This window comes from Typha latifolia, chromosome 7 (genome assembly GCF_019914945.1).
Source record: "Typha latifolia isolate L0001 chromosome 7, TyphaL0001v2, whole genome shotgun sequence".
Taxonomy (NCBI): domain Eukaryota; kingdom Viridiplantae; phylum Streptophyta; class Magnoliopsida; order Poales; family Typhaceae; genus Typha; species Typha latifolia.
Window position 1 is genome coordinate 1192031 of NC_133092.1, and position 26950 is coordinate 1218980.

Here is a 26950-nt window from a genome sequence, read left to right on the forward strand (position 1 = left end):
AAGCTTTCTGCTAAAACTAATTACCTACTTTAGGTGATCTTCCCAAATACATATTATACATCGTGTAGGTGATTTCATGCCACGTCGGCACCTTTGAGATGTTCCTCAATAGAACTAACTTAGCATGCGATTAGAGAATTTTAACAAACTAATGGTCTGATTCGGAACGTGAATCCAAATATAAACCCACTTCTATTACTAACGAATTTTAGGGTCGGATTTAGAACGAACAAATGGGTTAATGGAGTTCGTTACCACCCCCGTAAAGGAGTGGGCCGGTTAACCAAAAGGAAAATCGACATCAGCTTTACCTTAAAGTTACTCGGTTAAAGTCACAAAACACTTGTGGAAGAAAGCAATGCACGACTCGTGTATAATATATTAATTAACATGGGATGGCAATAATTGCCGACCGAGAGCAGATTAATTAGGAGGTAATTAGGTTTTCGGTTGCAAACTTCTTAATTATTAATATTTAATAGAATATGGCTCATCTTAAGACTACAATGTAGAAAAGAAAACTAAGCAAAGAATAATACAGAAAAATCTTCCCAAATAATTTTACAAAACAAGTAGTCTAATAATTAAACTGAAGAAAATAAGCAGCTAAAGAGATTAGAACTCACAGCATAATAATTCCAGCAATTTAAGCTTACGATATTTACAATGGAGCACAAATATATATTATTATCTCAGTGTTGACTAACTCAACCTCGGAAACTATACTCCGGTGTGTTTGCAACACTCCTCTGTAGCCGGAGCTGCTCGTAGAACCTCCTGATGAACTCCTCCGCCTCCTGGTCGACGCGGCCGTCCGCCTCCCCCTCCTCTTCCCTGATCGGGAATGGCGAGTCCGTTATCCTCAGCTGCCTCACCACCGCCGGGCTCTTCCCGAAGCTCCACATCGGCGTCGCCGCCGCCGACTCGGCATCCGACGCCTCAGAATTGAGCATGTCGAACACCTTCGCCATCTCGGCGACATCGTAGTCGCTGTACTGGTTAACATTGTTGTTGCGATGGCGATGCTTTCGCCTTTTGAGATGGAACGAGGGATAAGAAGTCGTGTTGCTGCAACTGAATTCGACCTCGCGAGGATTGGAGAAGGAGAGGTTCGGGTCCATGGAGCGGCAAAAGAAGGCCGAGGCGGCGCTGCTCGTGCCGGAGTAATGGTCTTGGTGGTGGTGGTGGTGGTGGTGGAAGGTCATCAGATTGCCGAGGGCTTTCCCGGCAATCTTACCACGCTGGAGGAGGAGGTGGAGATCCATCGTCAGCTTCCTCTTGGAGACGCCTTTCCGTATCATGTAGTACACCACCCGTACCATATGCAAAAGACGCTGGGCTACAGTCGTTTCCATTGTCGGATTCTGTCCTTTTTGGCGTTTTTCGGCTCTTTGGAGGGGTTTTGTGGAAAATTTCTGAGAGAGAACGAGGAGAGGAGAAGGAAGTGATGACTTGCAACGAGGAGGAAAGTGGGGGGGAGAGGTATTTAAAGGGGAAGTAAAGCGACAAGAGGACATTATTGTTAGTGGCGAGGATTTTACTATAAAGTCCTCACGTAGGGACACATCTCGAAAACGTGGTTTTAGTTAATTGAGATAGTTATTACTAATTACTAATTAGCCTGGGGTTGGCTCGAATGAGTGGTCGACACCTCGCGAGCCACGTGGCGTCCATATATACACGTTTGCGCCTTAGAGAGTAAGCTAGAAGAGTTCACGAGTAGCTTTACTAGCTACAAACCTGGTGCTATGAAACCAATACCTTGGTTGATATAATTAATCGGATTCTACTTAATTACTCCATGGTTGATATAGTTGATTTGAGCATCATGAATTGAATTCATGACCCGCGTAGGGGGACTCTTCAAATGGAATACCAAGTTTCTCTAATTACACCTCCTCCAAATTAATATGTTTCTTTATTAATTACTCAACCGAGCTAGCTAACCAATGGACCAGAAATTATACACGTCCGTTGTCTTTTTGGACTCAAAAGGCGAAATTGGATGGCCGAATGGGGGTTGTCACGATAGCAACATATGTCCTTAATGGTGGGCGCATGCAAGAGTAGCCTCATCGGACCCTAAAAAGCACCAAAGGAGGGAGGCCATAACTTTATGCTAATTAATTACAATTATAATTAATTAATTAATTAATTAGGTGAAGATCATATAAAGTACTACCAAGACTCGACTAATAGAGCTGGAAAATTTTGCTAACTAAGTTGCCTTTGATGTTCATAATTAAGCCCGTATAATGGATAAGCGTTTTTTAAAAAGATCTAGATATAGTTCTCAATGGCATGCATAAACTTATCCATTAGGAAAGCTTAAAAGGTGAGCCAAAGTGCCCTCCTCTATTATTAACTCATTCTTTTTCTCAGTTCTGAAAAATAAAGCAAAAGGAAAAAAAAAAAAGAAAAAAAAAAAGAGAACTCTATCATATGTCCGATTTCCTGTACCTGGCAGACGTACAAAGAGAACACCCTTTGAGCTGTTGATCAAGGAGTACCACGAAAGTGTACCGGCAGGAGATGGACGACCTAATCATTCATAAAGTTTTGTTGATAATTATTGGAATTCTTATACTTACACAGCAAAAAGAATCACTCGTCTTAAATTATATGACAATTTTATATCCAATGTAGCTGAAGATGAACAAAAGTATGAAGCTATTCTTAGGGGCAATGTTTTAGTGGTAAATATTTGTCATATATTTCCTATAACATCTTCCTTTAGCTTAGTATGTGGGCTATTATACATAGTGAGTGGTGATCACTTTTGAGCAGCATTATGATATTTGGAACCAGAAGCCCTTTAATTCCTTAACAGCACTCCTCTTTGAAAGATACTAGCTAGCAGCTGTACTAATGAGGCAGTCCACATCTAGATGCACTTTAATTGTTACAGACTTTATTAGTCCTCAATTTGATCTTATGATAGTATATATTTTTTTTCTAAGACACACCGGGAATTATCTGAAACTAACAGAGAAAACCCCCAGCCTGTAAGGATAAGTCTTAAAAATTGCTACTTGATTTGAGTTCCTTTTTTCTTCACTTGCAACGAGATAATTAAGAAGTGATTAATTAAAGGGTCGACAGAGATTTTGTAGTAAAGATAAGATCAGAATAAGTGGATATATATTATACTTTTGAGTTTAAAGGATTTGGACTTTATTATCAGATGGGCAAGCAGAAGAGATGAGGAGGAAGAAGTAAGAGTGGAAAGCAAAAGAAAAGGCTGTGATTTGTGAGAAAGGAAAGAGGGCTTAATTATTAAATTAGGCAAGTTGGGCAACAACAAATGATAGGAGAGCTTTTAATTAGGGCATTCATGAGACTTTAAACTTAGCCACTCATCCTACCACACTTGACCAGTAGCCCAATTATTAATTATTCGGTTACTTGATTGTATATTTGTATGTTGCTCTGATGAGCAATCAATTGGTCGACACCTCAAATCCCACATATATGATTTTGAGGGTTTCATGTCACCATCTCCATGGAAATATCAAATAGGTTTTGTGGCCCATAAGATGCAAATGATTAACGTATATATGGCAAACAGATTAGATAAGAGTCACAAATAACAGAGCTTTATGAACCATTTGGTCATGTGGCAAAATTTAGTGCTTCTTTTGCTTCTAATGGATAAATATATGTTGGATAATTTTTCTCACACCAATTCCCTGTAAGTTGAATCCTAAGAGATGTGCACGACACCAGAAACTATAATTAAATGAGAGGAAAAACAAAAACCAATATCTTACTCAATCTCATCCATACTGTTCTAGTGGCTGAGACACCAAGTTCCTTGGAACAATAGGACAAGATTGCAAATATAGAAAGCAAATGTTTTCAACATTTCAACTAAGCTGCACTTATTATTTACAATCTGTTACCCTTTTCTTTTATTTTTTGCTTTTGAGGAATGCATTTATACAAACGTTGATTTCACAAGTTAGCAATGCCCAAATGTGAAGAAAATAATAAAGACACGGTAGAGATCAATGGATTCAGATGAATGCGAGAAAGGTCCAGGTTTGCCAGGAAGTTTGCAATTAGAAGCTGTTTGCACCATTTGCATTGTTATCTCCATTAGTTTCTCTGCTGTAACATCCTCTCCATCCAGTTGATGATATCACTGCCTATTTCATCACGCTCGGGCTCAAAGAGAAGGTCGTGTAAGAAGCCCTCATAGAGCCTAATGTCTTTGTATATTGAGGCAGCCTCATTGTAAAGATCTTGAGAAGCCAACGGATCTGTCACCAGATCCGCGGTTCCATGCAGAACCAGGAACGGAACGGTGATCGATTTCAGGTTTTGCATAAGATAAGATGATATCCTTAGAATCTCATGGCCTGTCCTAACCCTTATTGGCCCAGTGTAAACCAGAGGATCAGAGTATTTAGCTAGCATAGCAGCAGGATCCCTTGACACAGGAATGCCTCTCTTGTTGGCTCCCTTGAATTGGAACTTGGGGGCTACAATTGAAAATATAGGTGCCACAGCCTGCAAAATAGCAATCAATGTGTTATCACATTCTTATTCAATGGGAAAAATATCAACTTCGATATTGTTACATGACATCAGCACCACAGGCGTGTGTGTTTTGATCCTTTTATCCAAATGGTGCTTCACGGGCAACAGTTAAATAGAAAGATGGCATATAAAACAAATATACAGAAGAAATAGTGAAATACTAATACAGGAAAATGTCACATATGAGGATAGTGTAACAAGGATTTACCCCCACAATAGGATGAGCCGGTTTTACCCGCAATGCTGGTGAGGTTAGTATAATTCCTTCCAGCATGGATTCAATATGAGGATAGGAAGCTGCCTGTGAAATTCTAACTAGAGATGAGCCAAGAAACAAGGACAGTCTAGAAACTGAAGTTCCAAAACAAAATCTCTTTAGATGAACTACCTTTAGAACCACAGCTCCACCAGTAGAGTGACCAAAGAGGAAACATGGAATGCCAGGATTATCCGATTTGACTTTCTCCAGGACCATTCCCTATTAATTGACAGAGGAAACAATCAGTACTGATTGCCAACCAGAATGATCAAATAATCAGTTATAATGCCTAATAATCATCGGACAATAGAAAAAAAAAACTTACTATGTCCTCCACAACATAATCTAATGAAGGTACATATCCGTGCAATCCATCACTACCACCGTGGCCTGTCAAAAAACAAGATACATCTGGTTGTTTTTTAATCTTATAATGAAATTTTATGTGATTTGTGTTTCTGACTAGAATAAATTCACAAGGATATCAAACCAGAATAAGGATCTAGCAATCAAAACTAGAGTTCGATAGATTCAATGGAAACTGAAAGGAGGTCTGGTCAAGAGTCAAGACAAAAGGTTACAAACAAGGACCTTATGTAACTTGCCATGGATTAAGATGAATATAGAACATCTAAAATTTATAATGCATATTGATGGTTTATGTTTTCCTAAACCAAACAGTAAAGAACATAACTCAGTAAAAGTAAGAAAACAAAAAAAATATTTGAGCATTGGGGATCATCATCTCTCCAATTATGCATGACGAGAGATTATTTGTAGAAAACAGAAGGAAAAGATGAGAATTCTTTTCTAAGAAATCTAGAGTTGATGATGCTAGAATATTTTTTTGCACATCAGGTAGCAGAATTATTTCCAAGATAAATAATCTCCACTAACACCCCTTCCATCTGAGAATACTTAATCTTGGTTCTTTGTCGACATAAAGCCAACTGCTGGGATAAATTGGGAAGGGAACCTGCAAGCACATAAAAAAGTTGGAAGTAAAAAAAAAAAAAACCCCACCTATCCAATCCATTGCATATACTCCAAAGTTGCATGATGTTAGCTGCTCCGCAAAATGTGCATATCTTCCACTGACAAGAAGGTCAAGATGCAATCAGATAAGATTCTATATAAGTTGACAGTGTTGCTTTGGTGTGGGAATCTTTTGCAATTAGCTAATTGTTTAGACATGTCCAAATGAGAAGTATGGAATAGAGGAAAAGGCAAACGTCAATAACGGAGTCAGACAGACTGATGGTCTTCACAGGATTAACGTGAGTAACCCAAACTAATTTTGATAGTTCATTCTACTTTTTTGTTAACCATTTCTCACGCAAAATAAAAAAATGGAACAAAAGCTACAATATTTGACAAGTTCATGAATCAATTACCTGTGCTCATTGAGACCATGAAGAATCAGCAAAATGCCCCTACAATTGACAACAAGAGAGAGAATCTGTAAACGATGTCTCATACAACTCATAAACCAAATAACTAATATCTTTGCAGAACAATTCTGAAAAGGAAATAAGGCAACTATTTAACACACACGAGCATGCAATAACAAGTAATGTCCGTACACAATATTGTTAGAAATAATAGAATGAACTAGATATGCAGGATCATCTGTTAGATTGTTAACTCCCTAGGAGGGAGCAAGCCTCATGTACCGAATCTTAATAGTTAATAACTTAATATGATCAAAATCTTAAAAAGTGCTAGTTGTATAATAACTTTTTGTGAATAAAGGAAGATGCTATAATGGGATAAAGTATGATTTATCTAATACTCTCCGACGCACAGGGTTCTCAATGGCCAGCACAAAGACATTAGTGCATCATGTGTGTTAGTCTAAGCTGTCCGACTGAAGTCTAATCAGGAATACGTAAAGTACGCATGAATCTAGAAAAATAGTGACATGCAGAAAAATTGTCACGAATAGCTTTTGAAGTCCTTTGCCCCCAAAACTAATATAAGTTTTGATGATTTACGAGGAAAGTACTAAACTACATAAATCTTCTGGTTTTAGGATCAAATTATGTATGACTTAAAGGTCCAAAACCTTGCTACAAGCTAGCAACGTAACTTTTGCAGTCCACCATCTATTAACAAGGTGTTTCACAAGGGATGTTCTTCCTTGTCATACATGCAAGACTTCACTTTTCTTCATTTCTACATCTTTACATTGTCAAATTTCTCGATGCACTTAAACCTTCAAAATAAGGCATATCATAAAATAAGTTTAATCAAGTACAGTCTACTTTCACTCTTCAGGCGCCTTCAAAGAATCAAAGGGGGGTAAATAGGAAAGGTAAGATAACACCGACAAAACAATAATCTGGAAATAAGACAACTTTTGTAAGAAATTGTTCTGCTCACATATCAAAATAAATCCGCCAATCGTAAAATAAAAGTTCTAATTTTAGCTCTTTTAAGCTCCCAAAATCATCAATTCCTACGATTCAATATTTCAACACCCAAAACCAATAGGAGCATAGAGTGTGATTGTTTTCCACGACTTCGAATCAATCGACTGGAATTGAAGCTGATATATATAATTCTCCAAATACTAATCAAGAGAGCATGAGTCTTAACCCTATAATCGGATCGAAGCTCACCTCATGTCCCCCGTCGTCGCCGGGAGCCACGATCGACAGAAGAGCGCGTTCCTTCTGGGTCCCACTAGCTCGAAAGTTTCCCACCTACACCTCCCTCCGCCGGTGCCGTCCGACGATCCCATCATATCCACTGCCTCCGCGAGCGCCTTCCGCCTCCTCGCGTCCTCCTCCTCCGCCGCTCTCCATCTCTTCCTCAACCCCCCTCCTCTCCGACTCCCCGAAGAGACCAGCGCTGCCGCTCCCGCAGCCGAGGAAGACGAAGACTTAGAGCTCCGGCGGCGAACAAGGACGAAGAACCAGAGGACGATGGACTGGAGGAAGACGAAGAGGCGCACGAATGTTCTATGCGACGGGAGTGATTGCCCTATGTTCCTGACGACCGGAATTATGCGGCCGCTCGCACCGGACGTCAGCTCTTCGACCGGTACGATTCGCTCCATGGTTTGTATCTTCTCTCTTCGCGCAACCGAATTCTTCTCCGAGAGGAAGGAGGACAAATGGATAATGGTTACTATTATTTAATTCACTACAATGAAATTTCTTCTTTTATTTCAAAGTAATCCTTCTTCTACATATTCAGAAATCGAGCACGCAACATTGCCTTCCGCTACTATAGAGTATAGACCTCTTTCCCTGCTCTATGAGGAATTGCTATTTCACACACTGCAGGAATTTACAACACCACCATTGCGTGCCAGTCTTTCAGTGGCTGTATGTCTACGCGCTTGTGCTGTTTCAGCATGACACGTGGAGGGTTTGGGTTACTGATGCGCTGGTCCTCGTTTTTTTCATTTTTATTTTAGTTGGTTGCGTTGGACTTAGGTGGATCAGTCACGTCACAGCTGACGGAGGAAGGGCGTGGTTCGTGATCAAAGGGGGCATCGGGTTGATCCGAACCGTTGATTAGATCAATTTGGATAGATAACTGCGATCCTTATCCGAGATCTCATTACTTCCCTATGTAATCCTAATGTGGCCGTTAACCGTTGTAGGCTCTGTTTGAGACCTGCAGTTTGCAACGTCACTCTACATCCGTACGCGATGATACTTCTCTTCTGGAGCAGTTAATTTAAGAAAGAGAGAGAGGGACAATCTTTTTAGTCCAATTCTAATTAGAATGGGCTCTTCTTGGGCTTGGAGGTATTCATTCAGCCCATGCAAACAAAGTAATGGCACCTCTACAAATTTATGGAAAACACTGTATGTTTTATAGCTCTTCTTCCGTATCAAATACTTAATAAGAGTATAATAAGAATAATCGGTTCAACATGCGATTACTTATTTTTAAATTATATTTTTAGTTTAAAAACATAGTACATTTTTGTATGTATATTCTTCTAAAAATATCTTATTATATGCATACTCTTATAAAAAAAATTATTTGGATATATACCTTTCAAAGTTAATATTTGACTATATTATATACCTTCTAAAAATCTCTTCTTTACATATATACACATATGTTAACGAGTTATTTTGCATGTAGACCCTCAAATTTTTTTTATGTATGTATATATTCTTTTAAATTTTATTTTTATATGTATATCATTCATGATTTTTTTTTTTTACAATTATATTATGTTGGTAATTTATCAAATAAAAAATATGTATACTCTTAATTGAGAGTAATGTGTATATATCAGAATAAGGGTATCGATGACTTTTAATAATTAACTTAATAAAAGTTAATTAAATTCTATTTCCTCAATTATATACATATATCTTATATGTTTAAGATTAATTTAAACTAAAATTTGATAACATATAAAGATAAAGAATTAAATTTAAATAGAAGTCTATCTCTTATAGAGATAAAGAATCCAATTTAAACCATCATAATATTAAAAGATATATCTTATAATCAATGCTTAATCATATCTATCACATCTAAAGGCTAAAAGAGATAAATCTTAATAGAATTAAAGAACGTGTAACTTGGGAGTTAGGCGTAGGTAATCTAACTTTCTTAAATAACTAATATGTCATTGTTTAGGTAATGTGGTGTAAAACTGGTATGAGAAAACTGATTATTATAGCTATTATATTAAAATTATAAATTTTAGAAAGCTACTGAAGTATTTGCCTTATTATCATCATGTACATCCTACCATATTTATTATTATTATTTTTTTAATCCTACATTTTGTTTCTAATGCCTCGAACATGTTAGTTTTCTAGATGAAAGATAAAAATAGGGGCGATAAAAAAATATAAAAAAAATAGAAATAGGAACTAGATTTTAAGGTTACATGCAGAGTATTTTTAATTTTTATATTAAAAATAATAAAATATTTCATATTCCATGCTATGGTTGTATTAAAATTAACAGAAGATACCTTTTAGACATTAAAAGAAAAATATAGGTGACATAAATATTCATATGTAGAGTGTTAATGCGATAATAAAGGCAACACTATGATGTTTTAATAAATTTCTCAAAAAATTATTTCAAAAAATGTAGTCAATTTTACGCATAGTAAAAGAAAAAAAACACCACAAAAGGTTAAGCCTTTAAACTTGCCACATATCCATCTGAGGCTGGCTTCGGGAAAGAGAAGCCAGCATGCATGCATATATGCTCTTGAAGTAATTAAAGGGCACCTTACTCACAGTAACAACGAATTTGATTCTTTTCCACACCAAGTCCAAGTTCATTGTGTATATATCCAAATGCCATGCAGCCATGCAGTGTGAACGCGCCACCCAAAAAGAAAGGCACACGTCCCTAGGTTTCATGTGATTATTACGTACCTCTCTCTCTCTTCCACTCGCCACCTCACTCTTATCTCTTTCTCTCTGCATTAATGCTCTAATGATGCCATTCACTTGACCACTCATCAACTCTCTGTCTCTCTCTCTCTCTCTCTCTCTCTCTCTAGCACAGTACGCATCAGGCTTCACGTGATTTCTTCTCCTTTTCTAAGATTCAAGGTATCTCATGGTTGAGAGAAAACCATGTCGTTATGTACTCCATCCACTCATGTTATGATTCAGAGAAGAGCATGCATGCATGGCCAGAACAGTTCGACGCGTGAATCTACCTATTTCGTATTACCCTTAACTAGCTAACTTTCTACAATTATTACGCTGCAAGTTGCTAATACCATTTGGTCAAGTTAAAAAGTTTATTTCAACCAACAACCATCTAGAGTGAACAATAAACTCCTAATCCTTAGAGAATTGAATTCTAAAAGACATTAAGACGTATTAGTATTGTTGCTATATATATATATACATATAATACATCCACTTGCAAATTCTTATGGTCCAGGGAAGAGTGTTGTCATCTCTGAGGAGATATATGCTGATCATATAAACTAGTTAACAATCACATCAACTTCACGTGCATGCAATAGAATTGCACAAGACCTGGCTCACAGATTTGTTTGAACCTGTTGGCTATAATCCGCTGATGAGGTTAAGAATGCTGGAAAGCCAATATGTTGATGTGCATGTCTTCATTGCCATAGATCAACAATTCGCTAATAAACGAAATATGTTGTTTCTAACAAATCTTCATGAGAAATCTAGTGCTTTCAAGTGTCCTCTATCTTTAACTTTATCACGAGGATGCTTGTGGTCCACATGAAGTACACTTTTTAGGCTCACTGAATGGCACACAACTAGTATAAATAAGCCCTACTGTGACCTACATGGTATTACTATCTAGTTCTCTTGCTACACTAATAGCACACACTGTTCCTAAAGCTGAGAGTTCAACAGCCATGGCACCCAGTGGAGAAACCCTAATCATGTCCTTCTCGCGCAACAGCTTCGACAAGCCTCAGAAGTCCCGTAGGCTCTCGATAGAGGGACTCCAACGGGCGATGTCCGATCTCTCCTTTGATCTAAGCAAAGAGGCCATGGACGTGAAACTTACACCTATATCGGAGGTGGAGGACGCCAAGTGTGAGTGCTGTGGCATGTCTGAGGAGTGCACGCTGGACTACATCCGGCGCGTGAGGGAGAAGTTCTCCGGTAAGTGGATATGTGGGCTGTGCTCGGAGGCGGTGAAGGAAGAGGTGGAGAAGAACGGCGGAAGGAGAGCCGAGGCCCTTGATACACACATGAGCGTGTGTTCAAGGTTTAACAGGATAGGAAGGACTCATCCAGTTCTCTTCCAAGCTGATGCCATGAGGGAGATACTAAGGAAGTCTTCGAGGATTGCAAGGTCCAAGTCTAATAGCCCTAGAGAGAAGGAGGTCAATGCAAAGAAAGGTGGCATCACAAGGAGCTCAAGCTGCATTCCTGCCATAACAAAAGATATCAAGGATAGAACACTGACCAAATGAGCTGCTTACGTACTACAAGAATCGTTCATGCACGATTTATGAAACATATGCAGTTAATTAGGGTTCTAATTAATTACTCTGAGGGTGGTTTTTTTTGAGGGTGTTTATATTTATACTTCACGTTTAAGTGTTTTCTCCCTCATTTCTACCGTCAGAGTTTAGTTGAAACTTGGTTTTAACTTTTCAGAGGTCTATAATCACCTCTATTCAGTTTATTTTCACTTTGGTGTATGTTCTTTTTCTTCCTTTTTTTTTTCCGTGCGTCGGTGTAATTTTATGAGCCATAGTTTATGCATGGCTCTAAGAAGGATTAGTTCTAAATCCTCTAATGAAATGTATGCTCATGTAATTAATTATTATATGAATCTTAATGTCATTGGGAAATGAGACTCTCTTTACTTATAGTCTGCAGACTGCAGATTCTCTTTCTCCAAATGTATTAGTGTACGTGTTTATATGCTGCATTAATTCGGAACAAATAATGAGTTAAAACAATAATGGCAATGGTCTGAAAGATGAGACGATTGGAAATGTATGACATAGCTACAAGATCACTACTCTATTTCTCGTTTTCTTTTGCAAACGAACACCTATCCTTTTTACACATTGCAAAAACTTCTCTGTTTTACAAATTTGCAAATGGAAATGTAAGAGAAAAGGACAATATAGTATTAGAAAAGAAAAACAAAATACTTTCAGAGTAATACGCATAAGCTACTCAGAGTGGTGAGTTCAGAGCCGATTTGTGAATGTGCGTTAAACCCGGACCCGACCCGAATCCGAAATGGGCCCGGGTCGATCCAATCCGGAGCCAATTCGGTTCGAACTGGGTTTACCCTCTTCCGGCCCGGCCCGAGACCGGAGAGGGCAGCCCGTCCCGTCGACCTGGAAGGCTGGAACCCTCCCGTTCTCCCTCTCCCTACTAGTCTAGTAGTCTTCCCCTTCTCACTCCTCCCCCGTCACCCTCTTCCTCCTCCGCTGTTGCCGCTGCCTGCGCCGCCGCGGCCACCTCGTATACCTCAATTAGGGTCGGAGTCTCGTGGTGGCCTCGGCCTCCAAGAATGCTAGTGAAGGTTCCTCCCGCTCCGAGCTGTGCTCTTTCCAACAATCATCATTCCCTATTGCTCCCCAATCCACAACCTTCCTTCTCTGCCGGTGGTTGGAAGACGTTGGGGTTCTCCACAAGAGAAAGGACAAGATATCTATGCTGTCAGACTCTCCTTTGCCGGTTATTCGTTCGTCGGTCCTAGAAGAGCGAACCCCGTCTATTGAGATGTAAGGCGTTTTAATATCTTGTGGCGTTGCGTCAAACTGTTGCCGCGTAGTTACTATTTGATTTGATTTATTACTGGTTTATATGGCCGACTGGTATCTTTTGCCATACATGGAAATATTTCGCCACTCAGTATTTTTTGGATTTCGAATTATTTCAGTGTCATTCTCATCAGAGGAAGATAATTTACAACTTGTTTCTTGATTCATGGAGCTTCTACGTAAAGATCATTATATGCTCAAAATAGGATTAAGTTTTTAATTGCTTTGGATGTTTGAACTCGTTAAATATTATTTTATTGGATGAACATGCTGTATGTCATATGAAACATCTGTATAATAACACTAAATGTATCTGCTTTGCTTATTTTATTTTTCCTGGTATATTTTCATCTTTTAGACAGCATGGTTTACCTATCCATAGGGTGTCAGATACAATTGTTGGGGTTCTTGGAAGAGGCCAATTAGGTCGAATGCTGCTTCGGGCAGCAAGTAAGATGGCTATCAAAGTAGTGAGTTTGGACCCGTTTGACAACTGCCCAGCAAGCTCCTTTTCTCATCAGCATGTCATTGGGAGTTTTGATGTTGGTGAGACTGTCCGAGAATTTGCAAAAAGGTTGTCTGTCAATGAAATTAATTCTATCTTGGTTAATCTAGACACAGTCCATGCTCTTTTGTTTATTTCATTTTGCTTTTTCTGTGCATTGGATGAGCATATACTCGAATTTTTTCTGTTATCCAGGTGTGGAGTGTTGACCGTCGAAATTGAGCATGTTGATGCTGTTACCCTTGAGAAGCTTGAGCAAGAAGGGGTTGATCAAAGGGGTTGATCACTTGATTGTCAACCTAAAGCTTCTACAATAAGGATAATCCAAGTTAGTATTGGTGTCTCTTGGTTAACAGTGCTTTACCTTTTAAGTAGAACAACAAGTTTATATAAATTTGCACAATTAGGAAACGTTATTTTCCGTAAAACTTTACTGGTCCAGGCCTGGTAAATAAACGAGAATGAAAAGGTAAAACCGGTGCCTATCTAAAAAGATAGCTAGTTGTGATATTACTTATTAGAAGTCGTATTATATCTCGAACATATTAAGAACTTTTTTCATGATCAATTCTATTGGGAATTAAAGAAAGTAACTGATATATTATTCACAGTATGATGGAAATCACATAGAACTCTAAGGATTTGTTTGACTTTTAGTTATTCGCTATATTGCTTCTATGAAGCTTTAGGTAGTGAAGTTAAGCTTCATGTGTTTTATTTATTATTGCAGGATATATATAAGCAGAAAATTCATTTTTCTCGATCCACTTCCTGATTCTATGCAGGTGACAATTTATTCTTAATTGTGTAATATCACAATATATTAAGGTTACTAGATCATGATGTTATCTGTGTTCTTGTCAGGGCAGATAGATGACTTAACTAGTGTTGAGAAGGCTGGGGACTTGTTTGGTTATCCTTTAATGATAAAGAGCAAGAGGTTAGCTTATGATGGACGAGGGAATGCTGTTGGTTATAACAAAGAGAGCTTCCTGCTGTTGTTGCTTGTACGATTATTAGCTTTTAGCTTAAAATGTTTATTCGTGTTCTTACTGTTCTTGGAGGATAGACTTCTTGCATCTACACTGGTTTGAATCAATGGACTGAGAAGTCTTTGCTTAAAAATTTATTCAAAGTTTTTTGTTTGAATACTAGATCTTTTAACTGGACATTTTTAATAGTTTATCACACCGGTGATTATAGATAAGATTCAATCTCTTTCTTAGACTTGGTTAGACTCTGAGAACACCAAAACAAGGGGAAACTGAATGCCCTAAGATGTATTTTTGTTGGAATTTTGTTCATTTATCATACACATTTGGTGGAACTTGTTTCACTTTTTTTGTTGTTCTTACTTTGCAGTTTTTGTTTTACATCTTTTAGGTTGTACATGATTCAATTTACTTTAAATCTGTCAGCATTTTGCTATATTGCAGTTTTGTTTGAGTGACATTTAGGGGGCTAACAAATTGACTAAAATTCTTTCTTACCCTTTTTGATCCATTGTTCTGTATCTGTGTCCTAAGAAAACAAATTTTGCTTCAACCTTACTTGTAAAATTTTTGTTATACATATCTTTGATCCTGGTATAGTTTTCTTCACTAGATACCTTTTATTATACTATCTATTTTAGATATATGCTTCATTGGAACTAGATATCAATTATTGTTTACTACTTAAAAATTTTAAACTGAAATATATATGCCACTATCAACTTAGGAGATGTTATATGGGCATGCAGAAAATGAGAAAGCAGAAGCATTTTCTCTTATTCTCACATAAGATGGGATATTCATACTTGTAGTCATGATTAATCTTTCTTTGAGATAAATTCATGCTCTATATTATATTCCTCATTAATTCTCTGATTTCAAGGGGGATTTCTGTTCTTAATTTAATGTGCTGCTCTTTTGTGTAGTTTTTCTAAGATATTATTATTATACTTGGAGTACAGACTGGTGCTTGAATTATCATTTGGTTTGTAAAAAGAGGGTGTGAGAACTCATGAGGCTCCCGCAAATGCTGTGTCTAAAAGTGAATTGTTGTAAATCACTGAGTTTTGATAACTCTTGTTGGGTGGTTCTTCACTGTCCACCTTGATGTTGGATAGGCATAGAAAAAGATATCTATCTCCAAGTTATATTTCATTCTGTTTAACTATACCTAGTCAGTCATCTTTATTTTAGAAAAGAATGTTTTGTGGTTTGGTTTGGATAAACTGATATGCAATTCTTAGCTGCAGTTAGTCCCGTGTTGCTATAATAATGGGCTCTGATTCCAATCTTCCAACAATGAAAGATGCTGCAGAGGTTTTGAAAATGTTTGACATCTCCTTTGAGGTTTGCTCTCCTAGAAATTATTTTGCTATTGCTGACTATGTCCATATGTAACGGAAAAACTGTGTTCCTTCATCAGACCTGACTGAATATTATTGTATTGTATGTTGAATTTTGCAGCTGACAATTGTTTCAGCACATCAGACACCTGAAAGGATGTATTCTTCCGCATTGTCTGCAAAGGAAAGAGGTATTCATGTCATAATTGCTGGTTACCAGGTTAGTTGCATTGGTGAAAAAGAACAACATCTTTATGATCATTGTAATGCTTTCACTTAAGTTTGATATAAGGCTTATAGAAATGCTTTGCATCCCAGGAATGATGGCTTCCTTGACTTCGTTACCTGTAATAGGAGTCCCCATCAAAACGTCCTCACTGAATGGAGTTGACTCGCTATTATCCATTGTGCAAGTATGTAATGGAATTCCTTTTATCCTTCAGAAAATGTTAAAACTTAAATTACGTAAGATTATTTGGTGATGTTATTCTATTCCTATGATCCTCCCTAATCTCTTTTTAGTAGGATTTAAGTGTTTCATCCTATCATGTGAAATTTGATTGAAGCCTCAATCTTATCATCAGAATTGAAGATCCATAATGATGAATGCTGATCTGTCCTGTAAAAAATGTGTAATGTTCAGTGTGAGAAATATTAGAAAGATTTTTTATTAGGTTACCCAACCTCAACCCATGACCTAAATGAATGAATCTATCAGAATAGTTCATAAGTGTGGAACTATTATGTTGATTTTTTTTTTCCTCGCATATAACATAGAGCTATAAGTTAGACTTATTTTATGTGTAAACCATATAGATGCCAAAAGGTATTCCAGTTGCAACAGTTGCCATAGGGAATGCAGCAAATGCAGCTCTGGTATCAGTTAGGATGCTGGCTTTTGTAGACCCTGATCTATGGGACAGGTGGATTATTATTTTTTTCTTTCTTTCTGTTTAGAATTAATTTGATCATCATGTGCTGTCTTTTTGAACTATGTTTTACTTGGTGTTTCTCATAGGCTAATTAAATATCAGCAAGACTTGAAGGATGTTGTGCTTATAAAAGCAGAAAAACTCAAGGGCATAGGTTGGGAGGCATATGTGAATTATTGATCCCCATGTGCTCATATTGGTAAAAGCTCCCTCATTTTATAAATAATTCTGGCTTCTATCTCTGTATGTTATGTTAAAATTTTACATGTCTATCTTTTGCAGGGGAGCTTTAACTTTATTAAGTAATAGAATTTCGGAAGAAAGAGAAACCAGCCAAGTCCAGAATGAAGAACTAGAGATCCCCAGGGAGGAATGAATCGTGAATATTTTCCCTAAGAGGGAGCTCTGAATTTGATCTATCCTGGTACAAGGAAGGAAGTGCCTTTGCATCTGACTGGTTGAACAATTGTCTTCAGCAAATTTTTCCCTTCTTTTTGTCAATGATACAAGTCACTACGAATGTAGGATAGAGGCTCACGACCTCAATAGTTTGTGCAATCTTGAGGTTATGAACATATATGGAACCCAGTAATTGTAAAATCTTATCAATAGCAGCAAGTGTTGCCTTGAAATTTGATATCCAGTTGGCTTGAGAAGCATGGTTAAGCAACACCGTAATTTGCGGTTATCTGGAGGGTATCCATTGTAGACATCACCCCTGCCAAAGAGTTTAAGAGCAAATTAGGAATTGTTTTGATCTTTTCCACAGGTGATTTGATGCTGATATCTTCTGTACAAATACGATTCACTTGTTACGTGTAAATTTCTTGTTTGCTGGTTAGTTCTTGAGACGTATTAAAACCACCTTTGTTGCTATTATCTCGCTCTTTGTGTCGTTGCTTGTAAGCAAAAATCTTCTCCCCTGTTATTGCAACTTTAGGTTGGTTAGTAGAAGATATTGATTGTTTGTTGCCTTTTTAACCTTTTTTTTTTTGGTGTGCGATCAATATTACTGCACCTCTCTCTCTCTCGATCTCGATCTCGATCTCGATACAAAATATCTTGGTCTTAATTAGTCGCGCTTAGGTAGATAACCTTCTGATTGGTTTCGGAACTTTAACAGCTCTCCTTTTAATTAAGAATACACAAATAATATGTTTAACAACGGGCTTTTTTCTGAACGTTTTAACTCTTACAAATGTTCGCATGTACACACGCTAACGCTAACAACACATGTATATGGATTTTTCTTCTTCGTCACACCCTATTACTCCCTCTCTTTTCACTGTTTTAGCGTTTTCATTAAATAATAGAAAATAACTTTTTTTCTTTCATATATACCATTATAAAATCCCTTATTTAAGTTGATATTTGTAATATATCCCTTAAAACTTATGTTTTTTTTATACAGAAATACTCTCAATTACTTTTCAATAAAAATAAGGTTAACTCTTGAACTAAGATAAATATATAAAAACTAGAATAAAGACATTTTTATCTTTTTGTATCTAAATTATTTAAATCTCAACAAATAATTAAGTTCAAGGGATGTCTATTGCCAAAGGAAAAAAACAAAAAGAACGCTTTAAAGCATACAAGGAACTGAATTAGAGGAGAACGAGTAAGGGGAGGGCAGAAAATATTGGATTGATTGATCGAGCTAGTAATGGAAAGTTGGGCAATTCATGCTCTTCCGTCTATATTCGCCCCCATAACCAATATGAATAAGTGTGTTCTATCTACCTACGTTTTGTTTGTATAAAAATATCTCAAACTGTTGTGATCTTTTCATCCCAGGAAAATAAAAAAAAGTTAGTATTTCCCTTTTCTTATTGGGCTTATAGGAATGCACTTTAAAAATGGGAATGAGGCACATTTCCATTTCCATGTTGTTCTATTAATCACACAGCTTCTAACGTTTCCTGGATATTATGGCAGACCAACTCGAAGTGTGGAAAGCATCTATTATATCAGGTAAGGCCAACTGTTCTGGGAAAAGCTGATGATCTGTATACATGCAAACTAATATCAAACTTTAAAGGAGTATACAAGCAAATAACTGAGTGTACCTAACCCTAGAAAATACTCTCTTTTCACAACCAAATAATTAATGTAACATTCAATCTACAACTCCATGAAAGAGCTCACGAGATTGGTTAAATTTAGGCTTCAGCTTTGAAAGGAGAAAGGCTTTAGGCCAGGAGGCATGCATGTTGGCTCCCTATACGAGGATGGTCCCTCCCTCCCTCCCTCCCTCCCTCCCTCCCTCCATCCCCTCCTTAATTGCTCTATCCACACGGATCTCTTGTGCTTTTACTCATCTTTCTTTGTTATATTTGCCTCCTCCTTTTGGTTTAGTAGTTTAAACCTGAGGTCTCTGACAAGCATATATTTACACTCATCGTCTATGTATAGTTGTATACCCACCACTAGTCTTTTTCAATATCTTTTTATCCCCCTCCATTTCTTTCTCTTAATTTGCATGATATATGAATAAGATTGCTCGTGCTAGTGGTCACGATTGCAGCTTGGTGAGGTTAGAACAATTGGTGATCCTCTCAGCTCACATCTCTCCCTTTCCTAACCGCTACTTTTTTTTTTCGGTTTTGAAACAAAGAAGAAAGTTATATGCTCATGGCCCTATCACTGATCATGCGAATGGATCTACTTTTACTATTTACCTTTTTAACGTACGATAGTGCTACTCAGTTATTAACCATTCATGCATTAGACGAGGATGGTCACGTTATATACTTTGCTCATATTTTCTCGAGAAAAATTAAGAAGCAAACTCATGATAGCTTAAACTTCTGTAGCTATACTTAGTTTCATGCATGAAGTTTTAGCAGAAAGATTGATGTTAACTGACAAAATTCTAGGTTGCTAGAAGCTTCATTAATTGCAAATCGAAGCTCGAATAACACAATCAGATTGGATTTAATCAGTGTTGCATGCTTTCAACAATATTGCAACTTGTTTTCAGCTTTTATTACTGAATATTCTATCCACAGGGTTAAGATATCTGATAGTTATCCAGGCATCAATCTGATAGCCATGCGAGTTGCTGAAGCAATTTAATTGCAACTCATAACATTGATGGCCATGCATGAAATTCCACTCTGTCACAAGTAAATCATATACATCAGTGATCAAGGTGGTCCATCTAATGTACATTAATTTTCTCTACTAGATCATGCATGTATTAGAGCTCATAGGCTAGCTTGTAGATGCACATCAAAGGCGGCTAATCGTGATACGTAGCTCGTGATAGATCACAAGCCGCAATCTTGAGAAGACTAGAAATTCCATGCCTTTTGCCACTTGAAGTATATCGAAAAAGGAAAAAAGAAGAAAAAGAAAAGGATCCATTGAATTAGTCAAAATCCTGCGATTCGAGTGCAGAGAATCTTGTTCACCAGATACATCCCAACTGATGAAGGTTACAACTTATCTTACTTTTGTTTGTAACACTCTCAACTCACGATCTCTATGGTTCTTTCCTGCATCTAAACTTTTGGGACCGCAGTTTAAAGCGACAGTCACCATCTATAAAAGGGTGGGCGTGCCATTGCAAAGGTTTACAAATGAGTTATAGAAGAGTGAGAGAGAGAGAGAGATAAAAGTTTTCTTGAAAGAGAGAAACCATGCAATTCAAACCAGTTACACAAGAAAACAACTCATGCTTACTTCCACCAAAGGTAAATTAATTACACCACCCTGATAACATTCTCATTGCTCCTAAAACCAACATCATCATGCATGTACTAATCTTAATTTAATTCTTTTTTTTTCTTTCTTAATTCCTCGACCTCGCCAAACAGAAGAAGTATCAAGAGCTTCGTAGGGTTTACTCCGACGTCGTCCCGACCGGGACCGACAATTTCATCGAGGATCTCCGGCCAGCCACCATATCTAATGAAGTAGAGCTGGTCAAGTGTGAGTGCTGCGGCATGTCCGAAGAATGCACTCGCAGCTACATCGACATGATCACGACGTTCTTCTGCGGCAAGTGGGTCTGCGGGCTTTGCTCGGAGGCGGTGAAGGAGCACACGAGACACGACACGACGATAACCATGGAAGGGGCTCTGGAGTCACACACGGCTCTCTGCAAGAAATTTAACAAGACAACAAGAGTAAACCCTACTCTTTCCTTGGCTGGTGCAATGAGGGATATTGCAAGGAAGAGCTCACAGAGAAGGAGCTCTGAGGACTTTCGCGATCGGTCGAAGGTGGAAAGGACTATGAGCTGCGGTCCGAGGTCGGATGTAAAGATTAGAAGGTCATCCATCCAGTGAATCTGAATCATATCTATAGTCTGAGATTGGCATTCTCTCAAATCATTGTAGGATTGGTAGTTCATGTATAATAGTTGCCTTTGCCTCAATAAAGAAGGGGTAGTTGTCAGTTCATGTCTCCAGTGATCTTTTTGGGAAAATTGTCGATTAAAATGCATGATATATATTGTTGCCGTGATGTCCAACAACTTAGACTATTGCTCTGTTAGATTAATGGGTTATCTAACATAAAAATATAAGATGACGTGTTAAAAGACATTGATATATATATTATTAGTGTGTTATTTAACGGTTTAAGAGCTTTTGTATCAACTTATTATTCAAATATATGCTCAAATAATTATATTACATTTAATGTGTTAATAACTTAATCAGAATAATTATATAGGCTAGTCGACAACTTATAATAATGATTCTGAGTAGGTGGGTAAAGAGCTTGACTTAAAATTAATTTTTAATTTAAATTTCAGCTAAGCTCAAGTTAAGCCCAGTTACACCGAGCTCATGGAATTACTAATAAATTTGAAGCTTTTGACAACACAACAACAACAACAACAACAACAATAACCTTCCTTCTGATCAGTCTACATGTCATGGGATACGGACGTATAGTGAATGGAATTAGTCTAGCATAATTACTTTTTTTAACCCTAATTATTGTTTATTAATTCTTGGGTCCCTTGAGGATTTGAATTCATCCAAATGGTAGTGCCATATCAATTAGGGATTGCAGACCTAATTCTAACATAAAATGCCGCCTATGCGGATAGGGACATCAGGACGGTGTGATCCCTGCCAAGCTCTTCATGGAACTCTGGAGACCATGCAGGAGATCTTGCAATGTGTAAGATTGTAGAAGGTGGTATTGGTGTAGTTCATCCAGAGCAAGCAGTAAAATTCTCTATGACTTTCTTGAGATGAGATAAGTCCCAGGCATCTAATGTGATAGGATATGGGTAGAGAAATGAAGGTGAGTTTGCAAATACATTTAATGTAGTGGATCTATTTAAAGATTTACATTTAAGGCCGTGGGTGTGAATAGGGATTAGGTATAGAGATCATAAGCCTTTAGATCAAAATCCAACTGTGTAATATATATATATATATGAGGGTTTCTTCCGTGCAATCGAATTAATTCTTTATCAATCAATTTGATGAAGATCTAACGGTTAAGATCTTTAAGGGTATAATAGGAATGAAAGATATTACCGGTTTAGCAGGTAATTTTTTTTAGATATATAATCTTGCACATTATTTTTTAACAATTATATTATCTTAATATTTTATTAAGTAAAAGACATATATATCATTAACTGAGAGTAATGTATATATATTAAAATAAGGGTATTGATGTCTTTTATAATTAACTTGATGAAATTTTAATTACATTTTATCTTTTTAATTATTTTTTATTATTTACATATATATCTCCCATTAGTTTAAGATTGATTTAAATTAAATTTTAATAGATAGAGATAGAGAATTATATTTAAATTAAAGTTTATCTCCAAACAATCAAATTTAAATTATTTAATATTAAATAATATCTCCTATAATTAAGGCATAATTATATTTAAGAGAGAAATCTTAACGGAAAAAACGTGTAGAGCACTTCTTCCGTACTTATCAATCACTTTGATGAAGATCTAATAGTTAAGATTTTTAAGGGTATAACAAGAAAATTGGAAAGTTAGGCACACGTAATTAATCTTCTTAACTGATATACTCTTTTTCTTACGTAATGTGGTTTTGGAACCGGTACCGGGAAACCGGTACCGGGTATGAAAACTGGCTATTATAGCCGTTGGATTAAGATTATAATTTTTAAAGGTGCATTGAAGTATTTGCCTATATATATATATTTCAAGCTTTTTGAGTCGTGCTTGATTGGCAACTTAAAATTAATTTTAAGTCTTATTTTTCTAATTTAAGCTCGGCCCAATTTGATAGCCAGCCCTACCTATGAGCAACCTTTGAATGAGCCGGGCCATTTACTAAATTGCCCACCCGGCCCAAAAGCCCACCTATTTCTAATCAAGATTTTAAATTTGTTTTTTTTAGGGCTTCACCGTAAATTACCCGGTGAAGAATTCGAACGCATTCACTTCCTTCCTTTGAATCCGAAGAAAGGTGAAGAAGATGAGCACCACCGCCACCGTAGAGCGAACCCCGAACCCTAAACGCCCCTCCCTCTTCCTCCGCGACCTCGCCTCCCCTACCCCTTCCCGCCGCTTCGCCACCCCAAGCCAAGCCGCTGCCGTGTCCGCCCTCCGCCGCGAGAACTTCGCCTCGGCCGCAGCCTCCTCCACCTTGCCTCCTCCGCCCCCCGTCCTCTCCCTCGACGACCGCCACGACTTCTCCCCCGATCCCCTCCTCGACCTCCCCGCCGCATCGCCGGAGTCTTTCCGAAACCCTAGGCCTTCTCCTCCTCCACCCGCCAAGAGCTACCTCTTCTCTTCACCGTCTCCTATCAAAACTAGGTCCAATTTGGGTGCATCGGGCGGAAATGGAACACTTCAGCAGCAGAGCCCTGGGAGTGGGAGTTGGTGGTCACCGGGGAAGAATGGTGGTGGAGGTGAGGAGAAAGGGAGAGGTTCGCCGGTGGACGGGGTGATGCAGCCGGGGGCGCTGATCACGTTGCCGCCGCCGAGGGAGGTGGCGAGGCCTGAGATGAGGAGGGATTGCTTGCCCGTAGGAGAGATCGACGAGGAAGAGTGGGTTACTGTTTACGGGTATGATTTCGATCAAATTCCTTGTTTATATTGCTCTTCTTGCTACAAATTTTGCTACGTAAGATGCTATGATTCTTTTCCTACGTTCAAACAATGTTTTCATGCAGCACAATTATGGTTTGCTCTAGCTATTAGTTCTTCGTGAGATCATTATGATAGCTGTGGATGTGAATTTACTGTTTATTGATATGTTTGATTGGTTATAAATGATATTATTCGCTGTTAGGCAATATGGATATCTCCTATTTGGATAAATATAGCCTAGGAAGTACTTCGTTAGATAACAATGATATCGGGTGTAATTTTCACTAATGCAATGGTGATCTCCCTTTTTGTTTTCCTATCTAGATTTTCTGCTGGTGATATCAACTTGGTTCTTAGAGAGTTTGAGAAATGTGGAGTCATATTGAAGCACATCTCTGGCCCAAGGGATGCTAACTGGATTCATATTTTGTACCAGGTACCATTTTCATCCCTTATTTATATAGGATGTTTAATTCTATTATACCATTTGGCCGTGTTGTGCAACTAAGAGAGCCCTAAGTGAACTCATGTGATTTCTCTGATGGTTTTGTTGACAAGGTAAGCGACGACAAACATGAGTAACATTTTAAAGATAAGAGGCAGTTGCAAAAGAAGAAATAAATTGACTCTTGTTTTTACTCTGTAATTAGTTAACCTTATGAATTTTGTTTACTCGGATATTCAGATCCATCAAAATTGCATGCACCGCAGAACTTCCTAGTAGAGGCACAAAGAGTCGTGAACATATAAAGTGATCAGGCTGGATATGTAGATGCATACAATCATCTGATACCCCAAGATAGGTTAGCCATAAGAACAATCTGTATAATTCAATTGTAGCTTCTACAGTGCTGAAATTTGGGACTTGTATGCCAACAAATTTACTGATGCCCTAACAAAAATCTGTTCAAATATTCTCATTACCAGATTGTTCTGGGTCTAGCTCAGGCATAAGAATCTTCTGTTAAATTCTCTTTGATGTTACTTATTTGTTTTCTGTTTGTTTTATTGTTTAGAGCCGATACGATGCCCAGAAAGCCCTTGCTAAGCATGGTCAGCAGTTAAATAGTGTTCTCATTATTGGGGTGAAGCCTGTGGATCCTTGGCAGCGCCAATATTTGGATGAGAGCCTCAATAACAACTACAATGGGGGCTTTATAGCTCCCTTGTCCTTGCAGCCTGCAGTAGGGAGCAGATCTCCAGCTTGGAGCACGCAGAGACCATCTCCTCACCCTTATCTATTGCAAAATAGTGTTACAAACACTGATAAGAGTGTCCACAGCTGTTCCGCTGGAGCCATTGCTTCTCCTACAAAATCGGTCCTCTCCAAAGTTATGGACTTGATGTTTGGCATATGATTCTGGAATGCTTCCTTTCTCATTCTCTTCTTTTGTAGGATAGGGCCTTCGACCTACAAGGAAAATCTGAGTTTTGCCTATGTTTTTCATAGTTTGTAGCTGAATCTGGCCTCATATCTTAAATAGTTGCTGCTGTTACTGAGATGTCAAATGTCTGTGCCTCTTGATGCCAATTCGAATCGGTTGTTGCTGCTGAAACTTGGTATTCATTTTGGGCAGTTTATGTGCAGGTAATACTGTAGGAAGAGAATTATTCCCCCATCATTTTGAAGTATTTCTTCTTATGTTATAAATGGATATTTCTTCCCTTTTTTTCATATTCGTACGAGTTAATTGCATGATATTTTTCAATCATGCCTATGTATCTGATGATTGAACTTGAGTCGTGGGCCATTTCATTTCCTTTTTTAAAAATTCTTGCACCTCTTCTTCAAAACTGTACATGAGTTCATAGTTGACTCATCCCATTAATCCGGTTCTAATATGATACCGATCAAATCATAAGTTGACATCAATAAGCAAATGTGCACGTATCAGAACAAGAATATTAAACTTATACACTTATGCGAGGTTGTTATATAAACCATAGATGGAAAATATTCAAATATCCATAAGATTGCAAATTTTACGAACAAATACGTGCTGCCATAACCGCTTTTATTAGAAGGTCACGACCACGTTCTCCACTTTTTAAGCTAACAACGAACTAATAACGGCTACTTCGCATCTCTCCGTCACAAGTATTCCTTAAAAAAGTTTAGAGCGTTAAACAGGGATAATTAAAGTTAGGCGGATCGAGGAGATTAAAACGAGAAGAAGAAAGAAATGGCTTCAACCTTGAAGTCTCTGATCATCTTTCTTCACCATAACTTCGCCGATCATCTTCGCAGTGGCCGCAGGTCGATACGAAGTCGGCGACGCCGTCGGATGGCATCTGCCTGTCATGAACAACGCTGAACTGTACGAAACTTGGGCCAGCAAGGTCACATTCCATTGTTGGGGACTCGATTTGTGAGTGAATTATCACTCATATTATTAACTTCATGTGGCCTCTAGATCTTCTTCGTATTGCTTGATTAATATCACAATCTCTTCCTATTCCAGTGTTCACGTACCAGAATGACTCAGTTGTTAGAGTGGATAAAAGAGGCTACCACCATTGCAACGAGAGTGTTCATGGTACTACGTTCAAGGATGGAAACACCCTCGTTGTTCTTGATAGGCCTGGATTTTACTACTTCGTCAGTGGCTACATCGATCACTGCAAGAAGGGCCAGAGGTTGATGATCGAGGTGATCGTGGACCGGCGAACTCCACCGGCAATATCGGCGCCGTCGCCGGCTCCTATGCCGAGTGAAGCAGCCTCGTGGACAGTATCATCTTTTCATATCTTGGTGTCTCTATGTTACCTCTTATTGATGATGGCTTTGTTGTACCCTAAGTGTCTTAGTAACTTACTTTCTTATGTAACTCTATCGGAATTTGGTGTCTAGAGAAGGAGAATTGAAAGTTTATCATAAAGTTTTTATGCATGAAGACGATGAATAACAGATAAAGTTCTTATTTCCTTCGTAGGGGACCTTTATTTGTGTTTTTTTAAAAAATCATTTTTAGTACATAAAATCTAAAGTATTGATTAAAATGCATAAGTCTAAACTAAACCACGGTTACTATTAATAATTGAAAAAAATTGAAGACTATACCACGTGTCCGCACCACGTGATGCCGACAGTCGTTCTCG

General features: G+C 37.9%; 5 protein-coding genes and 1 pseudogene across 5 annotated transcripts; 4 read left to right on the forward strand and 2 right to left on the reverse strand.

Annotated features, from left to right (window-relative positions):
• Positions 1-559: 559 nt before the first annotated feature.
• Positions 560-1453, reverse strand: LOC140792625 (uncharacterized). Its single transcript, XM_073143728.1, has one exon. It carries the CDS (start codon positions 1353-1355, stop codon positions 708-710), a length of 648 nt encoding a protein of 215 aa, XP_072999829.1. The 5' UTR covers positions 1356-1453; the 3' UTR covers positions 560-707.
• A 2287-nt stretch (positions 1454-3740) lies between these two features.
• On the reverse strand, positions 3741-8097 carry LOC140792903 (uncharacterized). Its single transcript, XM_073144133.1, has 7 exons — positions 7423-8097; positions 6196-6234; positions 5825-5895; positions 5127-5191; positions 4931-5020; positions 4751-4843; positions 3741-4512 (listed from the first exon to the last, which is right to left on the reverse strand). The coding sequence occupies exons 1-7, from the start codon at positions 7860-7862 to the stop codon at positions 4099-4101; spliced, it is 1212 nt and encodes a 403-aa protein (XP_073000234.1). The 5' UTR covers positions 7863-8097; the 3' UTR covers positions 3741-4098.
• A 2999-nt stretch (positions 8098-11096) lies between these two features.
• LOC140792646 (uncharacterized) lies at positions 11097-11935 on the forward strand. The gene has a single exon (XM_073143756.1). It carries the CDS (start codon positions 11148-11150, stop codon positions 11712-11714), a length of 567 nt encoding a protein of 188 aa, XP_072999857.1. The 5' UTR covers positions 11097-11147; the 3' UTR covers positions 11715-11935.
• A 655-nt stretch (positions 11936-12590) lies between these two features.
• On the forward strand, positions 12591-17641 carry LOC140792122 (phosphoribosylaminoimidazole carboxylase, chloroplastic-like; annotated as a pseudogene).
• Positions 17642-20750: 3109 nt separating this feature from the next.
• LOC140792124 (uncharacterized) lies at positions 20751-21095 on the forward strand. Its single transcript, XM_073142963.1, has one exon. It carries the CDS (start codon positions 20751-20753, stop codon positions 21093-21095), a length of 345 nt encoding a protein of 114 aa, XP_072999064.1.
• A 2059-nt stretch (positions 21096-23154) lies between these two features.
• Positions 23155-25528, forward strand: LOC140791687 (nuclear pore complex protein NUP35-like). Its single transcript, XM_073142300.1, has 3 exons — positions 23155-23827; positions 24176-24287; positions 24868-25528. Exons 1-3 carry the CDS (start codon positions 23235-23237, stop codon positions 25207-25209), a joined length of 1047 nt encoding a protein of 348 aa, XP_072998401.1. The 5' UTR covers positions 23155-23234; the 3' UTR covers positions 25210-25528.
• The last annotated feature ends 1422 nt before the right edge of the window (positions 25529-26950 follow it).

What these genes read in the sequence shown, in the direction of transcription:
- LOC140792625 (XM_073143728.1), bottom strand. Translation starts at nt 1,355, where the DNA reads ATGGAAACGACTGTAGCCCAGCGTCTTTTGCATATGGTACGGGTGGTG.
- LOC140792903 (XM_073144133.1), bottom strand. Translation starts at nt 7,862, where the DNA reads ATGGAGCGAATCGTACCGGTCGAAGAGCTGACGTCCGGTGCGAGCGGC. An exon ending in ATATGCAATGGATTGGATAG is followed by an intron (nt 5,192 to 5,824) that starts GTGGGGTTTTTT and finishes GTTTTTTGACAG; the next exon opens with GCCACGGTGGTAGTGATGGA. An exon ending in CGGCTCATCCTATTGTGGGG is followed by an intron (nt 4,513 to 4,750) that starts GTAAATCCTTGT and finishes GCTATTTTGCAG; the next exon opens with GCTGTGGCACCTATATTTTC.
- LOC140792646 (XM_073143756.1), top strand. Translation starts at nt 11,148, where the DNA reads ATGGCACCCAGTGGAGAAACCCTAATCATGTCCTTCTCGCGCAACAGC.
- LOC140792124 (XM_073142963.1), top strand. Translation starts at nt 20,751, where the DNA reads ATGTCCGAAGAATGCACTCGCAGCTACATCGACATGATCACGACGTTC.
- LOC140791687 (XM_073142300.1), top strand. Translation starts at nt 23,235, where the DNA reads ATGAGCACCACCGCCACCGTAGAGCGAACCCCGAACCCTAAACGCCCC. An exon ending in GAGTGGGTTACTGTTTACGG is followed by an intron (nt 23,828 to 24,175) that starts GTATGATTTCGA and finishes TTTCCTATCTAG; the next exon opens with ATTTTCTGCTGGTGATATCA. An exon ending in GGATTCATATTTTGTACCAG is followed by an intron (nt 24,288 to 24,867) that starts GTACCATTTTCA and finishes TTTATTGTTTAG; the next exon opens with AGCCGATACGATGCCCAGAA.